The 12,874-nt window shown below is 40.0% G+C and overlaps 1 protein-coding gene across 5 annotated transcripts in view; it reads left to right on the top strand.

Annotated features, from left to right (window-relative positions):
* Positions 1 to 12,874, top strand: part of PLCB1 (phospholipase C beta 1) — a 767,658-nt gene that overhangs the window by 665,746 nt on the left and 89,038 nt on the right. For 3 of the 5 annotated variants that reach the window (XM_032143068.2, XM_058433161.1, XM_058433162.1), the window contains one exon: positions 3,612 to 3,729. The exons of the other annotated variants lie outside the window; for them this stretch is intronic. In XM_032143068.2, coding sequence (XP_031998959.1) covers positions 3,612 to 3,710 — 99 coding nt within the window. In that variant the 3' untranslated portion in view covers positions 3,711 to 3,729. The remainder of the gene's footprint in view (positions 1 to 3,611; positions 3,730 to 12,874) is intronic. 5 annotated transcript variants of the gene reach the window in all.

Genomic DNA, 12,874 nt, shown 5'->3' with positions numbered 1-12,874 from the left:
CCATTCTCAAGGCTGTCTCTCTTTTTAATGATGGACTCTGGCAGGCAGGAAAGGAAAATTACAAGTAGGCTTGGTGACTAGAGTAACCTGCAGAAGCTGAGCCTCTTTGTCACGGAGTTGAACATACACACATACACACACACACACATCTGGCCCAGGAGTCAGACAGTTAAAGGAAGACCCAACGGGCAGGGGAAGTGATTGCAGGCTTAGCTGCTTCTTCCCATCAACCAGACACATAAATCAACAGATCAGCAACAACGCCTGTGTGTTACACAATGACCGCTGCCTCCCTCGTCAGCCCTCCAATTCTCAGAAGAATCTCCATGGAACCCACAATAGCTGGAAACATACAGAAAGGGATCTCTGGGAGATATAGTTTGGCTGAGACAGTTGGCACAATAAAAAGCATCACACTGTTATGTAAAAATCAGAAAATGTTTTATTTCAAAAATACTCTGTGTCTCTTGAAAAATTAGATCCTAAGATTATAATAGAAACATGCAAATAATTTCTAAAGCTAAGAAGAAGCTGTCCCTTAGGGCTGCATGGTACTCCCTAGGCTGTTTCATAGATTTCTATTGTCTATTGGCCCCATAAGGTAACTGAGTTTGAGATTTAAACAAAAATTAAAACTTAGATTCTCATGGATGCCGTTGATTCCTCCCCCTTTTCTTTACCATATCAACTTTCTTTCCCCCTCCTTTGTCCATATTTTTCTTTCTTGAGGATGAGAAAATGTGGACATATGGTGATAAATGTACTGGATAGAGGGCAGAGTCTCAGAAGAGAATCTTCCCCACCTGGTAGACTAGGGGGCTACGTGTTTGTGGGGTTCAGCGTCTTCCCAGCAAACAACGATTTTAACACCGGGAATAGGATGAGGTGGACTTTTATCACATTGGCTTTCATCTGCCCACCTGCCATACATGAAAAGTCCACACAATCACGGATGGAAAACCTTTTGGGTCTATTTCTACTTCTACTTCTGTGTGCCTGTCATCGGGTGTGATTTCTATGAATTTTGCTAATACTCATTAGATTTTTTTTATCCTCAATATATCTCTGTTTTTTTTAAAGCCCTATTTTGGTATAACTAGGATAGTGAAAATTATCAAACACACACATCCCAAACACTTCAAAGCAACTAATGTAAAAGTATAATTGATTTCCAGAAACCATTATGTGATTTTACTATGACCTTCAATATTTTAAAGGGAAAAGATGGCCAACCTCAAACCAAGAGAAATACTGTCGTCCCTTGGTATCTATGGATGATCGGTTCCAGGACTCCCCTCAGATACCCAAATCCACAGATGCTCAGGTCCTTTATATAACATTGTATAGTATTTGCATATAATCTATACATATTCTCCCATGTACTTTGTCAATACTAGGTTGTTTATAATACCTAATACAATGTAAGTTCTATGTAAATAGTGTTATAAAGTATTGTTTAGGGAATAATGTCAAGAAAAAATGTCTATACATGGTCAGTACAGACACAACCATCCACTTATGGTTCTTCTGAATAGTTTTGATCCAAAAGTGGTTCAATCCACAGATGTGGAACCCATGGATATGAAGGGGATGACTGTATTTACCTACAGAAAATCCAAAGAGGAAATCTACTAGATGCTTTGAAATATTTGATTAAGAAGTACTTGGAGACGAGAGAAAAGGCTATTGCATGAGGGTAAACACAGGAAGACTGGGCTGAAGAAAACACTGAAGAAAGTTTTCTTTCCAAATAGGAAAGCAGTTGCCAAGAGCAGGATTACAATCTCTGTTTTCTGTGTATTATATTATATCTAAGGCCATATTCGTGCAGCAAATTCACCACTTGGAGTACTGTTTATACATTTTCTGTCAACAGAAATCAACAGACACAAGTGTTCTGTGTTTATTATAATCATTAGTTGAGGTTAATCTTTGAATTTGTCAAGGAGGTGTTTGAATTTCCTCAAATAATATTTTCAGATTTTAAAGAGTCACACACACATATACACAATAACACATTTATACAGACACACAAACAACTTTATACAATTGGAGAGAAGCTTAGCAGATTAACCATTTTGGCATCAAAATGGATTTTGCCCTATCTAATTATACTAGTATATGAAAATTTGTGTCAAAGAGAGTAGCCAGCAGCATGTGCCTGTGTTTGGTACATAAGAGAGAATAGAAAATACATTGTTTTCTATATTTGGCTGAGGAAGATTTGTTTCCTTTTTCTTTGCACCTTTCCTATTATCCAAAAAAGAAAAAAGCTAACTCTTAGGTTTTACAAAATACACAGTGAGCTGTTACAATTCTTAACTTTCTTATTAGATCTGTGTTTGAGGTGGAACCAAAAAACCCTAGGACTTCAAAATATTGTAAAGCAGTCAAGACATCTTTATAATTGTTGAGTACCAACTGCAGTGCAATCACTTTAGTCAAAGCCTCCATCATCTCTCCCCTGGATTTCTAAGTAGCCTCCAAACTGGTCTTCCTGCTGCCACATGTACACACTCAAAATCTATTCTCAACATGTCACCCAGAGGCATCCTTTTAGAACACAAGTTAAATCAGGTCGCTCCTCTGTTGAAGACCCTTCAATGGCTCCCGTAACTCTCTAAAAGTCCAATACGGTCTAACTCCATTTTTGCTGCATTTTGTCTTCCTTTCCTCCTTGATATACTCTCTGCTTAGGCCACACTGGGCTCCTTGCTAGGCCCTAACAAGACAGGCGAATCCCACCTTGAGCCATTGCGTGGACTGTTTCCTCAACTCCCAAGTGTCTGTCTGGGCAACTCTCTCCTGTCTTTCAAATGTTTGCTCAAATCTGTCAGAGGCTTTCCATGACCACTTTATTAAAATTTACAACCCTCCATCCACCACTCTCCCATCCCTGCCATCCTCTCTCCTGTTTATTCTGCTGTGCTTTCTGTTTTTCATAGCATTTGTCACCTTCTCTCATTCAGTCATACCCTTCTTTCCTAAGTGTGTCCTTGAGTACTGCCCCACCCATCAGAATGTAAGCTCCACAACGGGAAGAGGCTTTGTCTCTTCCGTTCCCTGACGCTCTTGAGTTCCAGACACCCAAGAACATCGCCTGCCATATAGTTGGTGTTCAATAAATATTTTTTGAATGCATGATGTATGTAGAGGGCTAACAACATTAACTTTGTATGTTAAAAAATAGTTCTGGCTCTTTGCAGGGAGAAAAGTGGTGCCCTTAGGCCCAGACTCCTTGGACTGTGTTGTTCACTGAACAAACAGCTGTCAATCATTCATCGCTATCTTTTCTCAAGTTTCTTGATGGTAGTGGGATTTTGTGGAGAATATCTCAAAAGTAACAGTTGTGATCATTTTTAACAACTAATTCTTACAGAGAATGGGGAAGGCCAAGGAGAACTCATTGCAAATTCCATTGCATGTGTGGGAGGCCAGGTGCCAAGCCACACTGGGGGTATTGGAGCAGATAAGGGCAAACAGAGGAATTAAATCTGTACTCTAGAAGGCACTCCAAGAGACGTCCCAGACAAATAATTGGAAACACCAGGTGACTTAGAAATCAATTTCATTGCCACAAAAATGACAGCCTCCCTTTTTTTCCCACACAGGGGGAAGGTTCCTCCTCATTCTTGTCGGAAACTTGCCATGAGGATCCCTCTGTTTCCCCCAACTTTACTCCCCCCAACCCTCAAGCTCTCAAGTGGTGACCACCGTCCTTCCGGCCAGGTAGGACTGGATGGGAGGGGTCGCTTTTGAGAGAAGGGTGGTGTGTAGCCATCCGGTTTTCAGGCATCACGGACTTGCTCCTTTGTCCTTCATCCTCCCTTTCTCTACATTCCCATCTTTTTTTTTCTGCTAAAGTTCCCAGCCACACCCATGATCGTTTCCTCATCCTTTCTGCCTTCCTCTGGTATTAATTTCTCCATCATTGTGCTCTCTCTTCCTGACATAAATCTTATTCTTCCATATTGTCTTCTTCCTCTTTCTCTTGTTTCTCTATTGGCAAATTTGGCTTCCTTTTTAATCTAGATTTTCTCTCTTGCACTTAGACTATTGTTCCCACTTTGGAAACATTTTTTTTTTCCATTTCTGCTTCTCAATACACTGTTTTCCGGCAGTCCTATTATCTTACAATCCAGTGGGATCAAGTTAACGCTCAAGGAGTCTTTTTCAATCCACTCCACTCAACTTACTACAGCCCTCCTTTTGGAAGTCCAGCAAAATTTACTTTATTCCCACATGGTATTTAGAGTGAATGGGGACAGCTTGTGATTTCCTGATTCTCTAGAAGCGGGAGCTCTTGGAAATATCTCACTAATAGGGATGCTTGGGCCAGGAGCTCTTTGTCAGAGCAAACTTCAGCTTGAAAATCAGAGCGGACTTTAACTTACCCAAGGAGATGCATCACGAAAACTATTATATTCCCTTCACTAATAAGAAAACTAGCATAAGCCATTCCAAAGAGTATGCAATTCTTAGAGAAAAGAAGCATTCTTATGATTATAAATAAAGCAAACTTTATTCTGATGTAATGAAAATAGAATTCTACAGTGAGACTTATACTGTTTTTGTCTTCAAGTATGTGTTGATCTGTGAAATAATGCAGTTTAAAAACATGTCAGAGAATTACTGAAAATAACTTTACTGAGAAAGAGGTATGAGTTATTCCTCTTCCTTGACATCAGTTGTTGCTCTGGCTCAGAGCTTTTCAGACCTTTGTGGGTATCTGAATTACTCAGGCATCCTGTTAAACTGCAGACACTGATCTAGGATGTCCGAGCGGGGCCGGAACGTCTGCCTTTCTAAGTAGGTCCCAGGGGATGTTGATGCTGCCACAGTTCCAGGGAGCACATTTTAACTGGCCAGGATCTAGTACATTCCTACCTCCAGGCTTAAGCACCTGGAAGAAGCCTGAAGCAGCAGTCATGGAGTTTTAATGTATTTTAACTTTTTGACCCAATCACAAGCCTGGGCCTTTGATTTTTTTTTTTTATTTTTTATTTTCTGCTGCCTGTAACACTAGAAAGAGAGACACAGAGAATGCCATGTCAGAACAAAGTCACAACATGGCTGTGAATTCTGTTCATGTCCTCTCAACAGTGATCATTTTGTTTCTGTATGACCTTGTAATGAAGGCCATACTGGAAGGTGATTAGAGGACAGACATATAATACCAATTTCTCGCTTCTACAAGAAGGCATCAGGGAGACCTTGAAAATGTCTTCTTCATTTGGATATAAATGTTAAGACTGTCTTTTAAATCACCAGTGATGAGCATCATTCGATTTTTTGTTGTTGTTACACTTGTTACTGCCCTGGTAGTTTTGTGTTTTGTTTGTTTGTTTGTTTGTTTGTTTTTGGGACATTGTTTCGCTCTTGTCACCCAGGCTGGAGTGGAATGGCGCAATCTCAGCTCACCACAACCTCCACCTCCCAGGTTCAAGTGATTCTCCTGCCTCAGCCTCCCGAGTAGCTGGGATTACAGGCTCCCGCCACTATGCCCAGCTCATTTTGTATTTTTAGTAGAAATGGGGTTTCTCCATATTGGTCAGGCTGGCCCCTAACTCCCAACCTCAGGTGATCCGCCTGCCTCAGGCTCCTAAAGTGCTGGGATTACACGCGTAAGCCACGGTGCCTGGCCTGCCCTGGTAGTTTTTAAAGCTATTGTGAAACATCTAATACCACAAGTAGAATATCATGTTTTCTCAGGGGATGCAAATGACAGTGGGTGGAGGAGCTAAGAACACATGACTTAGGTTTTATTTTTCAAAACAAATGCAATAGAGACAAAAATGCTGCATTTTTGTTGCCGTGCTCTTTCAGGCTTGTAATAGCGTGTTCACAACTTGTATTCCCTTTAGAATGTCAACTGAGACACCCACTGGGGAAAAATATTTATTTTAAAAAAGAGACAAATATCCCCACAATACCTAGACTTCAAACATTTAATCATATTGTTAGTTTGTTTGGTCCCTTTAGCTTTCCACATAAAAAAGATGACATAAAAATAAATATTTCACACTTTTCATGTCAAAATAGGCCTCATGGCTAAAGCAGAAAAAGAAAATCCCATTATAGCATTTTATATTCGAAAAAAGAACAAAATGTTATTTTATAATAGTGTATGGAAAAAAGATTTTTGTACTAATTTTAATATTTCCCCAAATGTTTTTTGCATTCTTGTTCTTTCCTTAAACATCTTCATTCATACACTACAGCCGAAAACAAAATGATGAATAAAAAGTAACAGTACATAAGGCCAGGCATGGTGGCTCATGCCTGTAATCTCAGCACTTTGGGAGGCTGAGGTGGGTGGATCACCTGAGTTCAGGAGTTCGAGACCCGCCTGACCAAAATGGTGAAACCCCATCTCTACTAAAAATACAAAAAATTAGCTGAGCATGGTGGCAGATGCCTGTAATCCGAGCTACTCAGGAGGCTGAGGCTGAGGTGAGACAGGAGTATCCCTTGAACCCGGAAGGCGGATGTTGTAGTGAGCCAAGGTTGCACCATTGCATTCCAGCCTGGGGAACAAGAGCAAAACTCCGTCTCAAAAAAAAAAAAAAAAAAGGAATAGTACATAAAGCTATAAAGCTATCACGTGTTTGCCAAAAGATAATATTTTCCATTATGATAGAAGATTGGCCCCAAGAGTAGTCATCACATAAATAATTGGAATTTTACATTTTTTAATTTGTGAATGCAAATCTTCATTGGTGAAAAAATATATTCCTTGTTATCAGCTAGACCTTAATAGGTGAAGCTAAGTAGGTGAGTTATACTTTTAACTGTGGTAACCCATTTTTTAAATAGCTACAAATCACTGTAGAGTGAGATATAATATAAACAAAGAAGATGTTTGCTCATTTTATGTATATATAAGTCTTTAGATAAAGAGCTATAGAATGACCAATTTCTAAAAACACCAATGAAACATTGGAAAATTATAAATATATGCCAAGTAATTATTAATGCCTGCTTTATTCTAGGATATGCCAATTTCAATAGAAAGCACAAAAGAACAGAAAACATAGTTCCTACATGCTTTAAAATAATAAAGGTCAGTTTAAGGCCATAGAAAGGCATTAAAATATTTTTCTGACACATAATAAAAACAAAAATTAGCATTTATGGAGCACTTACTGCATCATCAAGCACCTTTAAAGCACATAACACGTGTTATCTTCTTATTCTTACCATTGAACATTTGGAGAAACTAAGGTTCAAAAAGGTTAATGAACTTTACTAAGGTCAGACAAGAAGTACCAGAACTTGGACACACCATGTGTCTTTCAGCTTTCTAAGTAAATGCCTGAAGCTAAGATTTTATGATCTAGATGTCAGGGTAGGTGACTTCTCTTTCTTATGTTGACATGGATAAACAAGCAATAAGGGTACACCACCTGTGCCTCAATATACTTATCTGTAAAATGGAAGGATGACGAGCCTCTTTGTTAAAGAAGCATATCTCTTTGAGTGGCTAGAAGGGATACACACCACACATGTATACCAAACACTGTTTCATTTGCTGGTGGCATAGCCCAGCCTCCACAAGATCATGGCTAAATTGTGCCAGAGATTTCACCCCCAGACTGATCACAACAGCACAAGGCATTAAACATCACAGGCAGCATGTTTACATTGCTCAAAGTCGCTTGTTTTTAACAAAAGTCTGGGAGAAGAGCATCTCTGAGGACTAGATTTTAGAAAACTTCCAGCCCTGTGAAAACAGAACTCACCTCTAGGAAACCACAATTAGTCATAGTTTCTATCACTGAGAGGTGGGCGGCTGTTTTCTGTGTTCATCGCATCTGCTGGGGAAGCAATGCCAAGCAGAGGGAAAGGGAGACACCTGAGGCACAGTGTGGCCTGCATAGTGGGGTTAAGATAATTTTGAGTCAACCTTCCCTGTCTATGGCTGCTGAAAACTCACAGTTCCCCTCTCTAAAGCAGCAGGAGTGAGGAAGGGCTCACCCACTCTCACCTCTTCCAACCTCGGCTTTCCTCCTTCCTCTCTTCTCCTCTACCTGCAAGCCATTCAGCTGATGCATGTCAATGCTGTTTCAACAACAGGCTCGGTGGGTTTGCTTCCCTTGAGGTCTTCTTTCTCCCTCTTCTCTCCCCATTCCTCCTCTTAAGTCTGTCTCTTGCCCCAGCGTTAGAACAGAATCCTTGATAACTAACCCTTCTTCTGTACTATACAAGAGCGGAGTTAGAGTACTCATTGGGCTTTGCAACGGGTCTGCTTTCATTTGTTAAGCAATTGTTTTTTATGTGGATTTCATTTATTCATTTAAATATTTATGAGGCCCTACTACTTACCCTGAGGATGCTAGGAATTCTAAAGGAATATCTTGCTAGAGAAACATCTACTTTTAGATTGTACTTTAAGTTTCAGTCATAGCACAGAAAAGGTCTTCTTTGGAACCTGTGACAGGTGACCCTCTTCTCCTTTTCCTCTGCAGTTAGATTCAGGGCAACTGCTTTGGGCTAAATTATGAAAGACTTAAGCAGGAATAAAGATATTTTTCTGAAAGTAAAAATATCTAAATACCTAAATAGATTCCCGAGGGATGTTGTGTGTCTCTTTGAAGATCTTTAAATGCGGAGACAAAGAAGGCATCTACCAGCAGAGGGTTGTATATGTCTGAGTGACCTTTTTATGATCTCCTTTGAGTCCGTGAAGGATGCGATTAATTAAAGTCGGAAGTTTGTCACTAAAATAATAGTTATGAGATCCAGAGAATTCAAGGTGTTGGAGGACTCATTAAGTAGTTGCATAAATATCATGCTGAAAGATTTAATGAGACCATAGGGTCACTTATAGAATGATGGTGCAGAGATGGCCTAGAAAAAATAAATTAGAATCGATATTGTGCTTCCGAATTAATAGCTATAGATTGCTATATTAACACCTGAGACATAAATTCTATAATTATATCTTAATGGTGAATATTGGTGTTCTTGTCATGGGAAAAATGAAAATTGCTCACATTTAGTATTTTACTTATCAATAATAAAATAAATTTATATATGTGTGCTTATTTCTGTGACACCTGGGAACCATGAATGCTTTAAGTAGCTACAATTAAATGAATAGTGTTTTTTTTCCTTTTAATTCAATCAATAGTTATTGAATGCCTACTACATAGCAGGCACTGGGCTAGGTGCTGGGAAAAAACACAGATGCACCCCTTTCCCCCCTTCAAGTTGATTATAGTATAGTGCTATCCAATCGAATTTTCTGCAGTGATGGAAATTTTCCATGTCTCAGTGTCCAGTGCAGTAGCAACTAGCCACAAGTAGTTATTAACCATTTGAAATGTAGCTGATGCAACTAAGGAGTTGAATTTTTAATTTTATTTTATTTTAAATATTGTATTTTAAACATAAACATAAACAGCCACATGCTTAATCTTAATTTCTAATGTGTAATCCACCGTTGTGTCAAAAAGGATTGCACTGGGACAAAAGACTATGTTCATCATTATAAAAGAGCTATTTATATGGGAGGAAAGGCTGACACATAATTGAGGAAACCAAGGAAGGCTTCACAGAGGTGGCAGTCATTGAGCTGAGACCTAGAGGGGCAGATAGGAAGGACTTCCTCATGACAATAAGAAAAAGCCTGAGATGCGAGTATCATGTTACTCTTGTGGAACTACATGTAATTTCATCATTTACATGTTGTGTTACCCTGCTCAGCGTCCATAGCAAAATATCACAGACTGGGTGGCTTCAGCAACAGCAATTTAGTTTTTCACAATTCTGGAGTCTGGAAGTCTAAGATCAAGGTGCCCGCGAGATTTGTTTCTGGGGAGGCTTCTCCTCTGGGTTTGCAGACAGTGGCTTGTTGCCGTGTCCTCAGATGGCCTTTCTGTGCACATGCACAGAGAGAGAGAGAGAGAGAGAGAGAGAGAGAGAGAGAGAGCGCGCATCCACGCGCTGGCCCTTCTTCCTTTTCTTATAAGGACACCAGCCCCATCAGATCAGGGACCTACTCACATGAGCTCATTTAACCTTAATTACTTCATTAAAGATTCTATCTCCAAATATAGTCACATCGAGGGTCAGGGCTTTGATAGATGAATTTGGGGTAGACACAATTCAGTCCATAAAGGAAGTATATCTCTCACACATGGCTCACACAAATTCTGTAGAAAACTATCATCTATTTACCTAGCATCTGGTGATTTTAATCACTGCTTTTGATTTGCATAGTGATAGATAACATAGGGTTCTAGAATGTTAACAAGTATAAAAAATACCTAAACCAAAGTATCCACCTCACAGAACTCGAATGTAATTAAATATTGCTTAAGCAAATATTAATTTCCCTTTATTCTTTGAGTACAAACCAGTGTGAGCTGGAGCTTACTATCTAAGCTCATAAGAGTTAATTTTTAAATTTTTCAGGGATTTTGTGACCTGGTTATTAAACACAACCATTACTACAAATTATATAAACTTTCAATGAAATAAATTTATTCAAAACAAATGTAACAAATACTTATTACTCATCATTTACCAATTTTTTCCTAGAGCTTTGTTGAAGCACTTTTAAAATTTTTTTTAAGACAGGGTCTCACCGTGTTGCCCGGCTGGAGTGCAGTGATGCAATCACGGCTCACCGCAGCCTCAGTTTCCCGAGGTCAGCTCAATCGATCCTCCCACATCAGCTTCCCACGTAGCTGAGAATACAGGCTTGCCACCACACTTGGCTGACTTTTTTATTTTTAGTTTTGTAGAGGTGGAGTTTTGCCATGTTGCCCAGGCTGATCTCAAACTCCTGAGCTCAAAGCGATCGTCCCGCCTCAGCCACCCAAAGTGCTCGGATTACAGGCGTGGGCCACCGTGCCCGGCTCACTTACAAATAATTTAATACCTCTCACTATTGCCGGTGCTCTCGAGGTACTTTGCATCTTTACATCTACTGCGCACCATCGGTAGTGGTGGCTCTGACAGTCTGCTCCTGTACACCTCCTCCCAACTCCTCATTCAAGGTCACCACTTTGTGCGACTGGCTCTGGGGAGGTATTTACACCATTGAAAATCAACAATCTCTAAAACTATCTCCTCCCAACTCCTTATTCAAGGTCACCACTTTGTTACTTTGAGACTGGCTCTGGGCAAGTATTTACACCATTGAAAATCAACAGTCTCTAAAACTGGGCCCTTTCATTTTCCAGGAGAGCCATATATTAATCATTTACCAGCACACCGCTGGGACAAACCTTACCCTCTTTCATGGTACAGGGTTTTCCCAGTATTTATCTGGAGTTCCTGTTGCAGCTTTCTGTGGTTGAAACATTATTACCCATCCTTTAAAAACAAAATGAAACTTTTTACTGAAATAGATTACCTTTTTTAAAGCGTTTTTTTTTTCCTACACTAGACAGAGCCTGTACTGCTCTGTTGATCTACGAACTTTCAGGCCCTCAGTATAAAATGTTTTAAGGATAACAGAAAAGTCCCCTAAAACTTAAACCTAGCATTGACGACATTTTTTCTAGCCCCCTCAGCAATGTCTTCTACCTGAAAATTGCCTCAGCTGTAAGGTAACATACCTCCCACTGCTAATGCTAGCTCACAGCTAATGCTAAGCGTAACACTTGACTCCATTTTACAGGGGCCACTTTTTTTTCCTCTAAAAGTTTTATGTAGCAGTAAGCGAAATAGAATAGATGCTGGGGTAAACAGCAGTTTCCAGATTAAATGTTATTTTCTGTAGGAAACATTTCTCTCTAATGTTGCCCCTTCGCACCATCCCCAAACAAGTAAAAAGTTGCTCAGACTTTGAAAAGGTAATACCATCTGGCAGAACTCACATTCGAGCTTTTATTAAAACTACAATTATGTCACACCTGTGAGATTTAAAATTCAAGGCTCCGGACGTTCGAGCGATGTGTCCAAGGTTACATGGAAAATACTTGAGAGCGCACAGTTTCCTGCCCTGGCCTTTCCCTTCAGATGTACACCATGGTGCATGTGTTTTCTGATTGGAGCTCTCTTCAGTTACGATTTATTTTACCATTGTCACATTTTGGGAGGCTGGTATGAGTGTGAGTATAGAAGAAGGAATTCAAGCAGAAAAGGTTAAATGATTTACAGTTTTCACCCTTTCTCCAAGGGAAATTTATGTGCCCCCAAATTTGAGAATCATTAATTTAGATTGAATAAGAATGGATAAAATCCATTTACAATCAATTTAGATTGCATAAGAATGGATGAAATCCTCGGCATATCTAAAGAATGGGAAAGGGATCCCAGGAGGTAGTTCTGGATAAGTTTTAACTTGAAAATGTCTGGTAGAGGCCGGGCATGGTGGCTCATGCTTATAATCCCAGCACTTTGGGAGGGCGAGTCAGGCAGATGACTTGAGCCCAAGAGTTTGAGACCAGCCTGGGCAACATGGCGAAACCCTATCTCTACAAAAAATACTAAAATTAGCTAGGTGTGGTGGTGCATGCTTGTAGTCCCAGCTACTTGGGGGGCTGAGAGATGGGAGGATTGCTTGAGCCTGGGAGGTCAAGGCCGCAGTGAGCCAAGATCGTACTACTACACTCTGGCCTGGACAACAGAGTGAGACCCTGTCTCAAATATAAATAAATAAATAGTCTGGAAGGATAGAAAAAGCAAGTGAGAAACAAAAGAGGGACCACCTATGAGGTAGGAGGAAAACTACGAGTGTCAAAGAAACCCAGAGGAAAAGCAGTGCATGAGTATGAAGGGCATGATCCCCAGTGTCTAAAGCTGGTGAATGCTACAGAAGAGTCTTCTTTGGTTTTAGTATCCAATGAGGAATCAGCCGAAAGGTGGGGAAGGGAACCACATAAGAGTGGATTAAACAGGAGACCAGGAACAGGAGACA

The sequence above is a fragment of the Hylobates moloch genome, unplaced genomic scaffold (assembly GCF_009828535.3).
Source record: "Hylobates moloch isolate HMO894 unplaced genomic scaffold, HMol_V3 SCAFFOLD_21, whole genome shotgun sequence".
In the NCBI taxonomy this organism is placed as follows: domain Eukaryota; kingdom Metazoa; phylum Chordata; class Mammalia; order Primates; family Hylobatidae; genus Hylobates; species Hylobates moloch.
The sequence above is the reverse complement of the archived record's forward strand: the minus strand, read 5'-3'. Positions and strand labels throughout refer to the sequence as shown.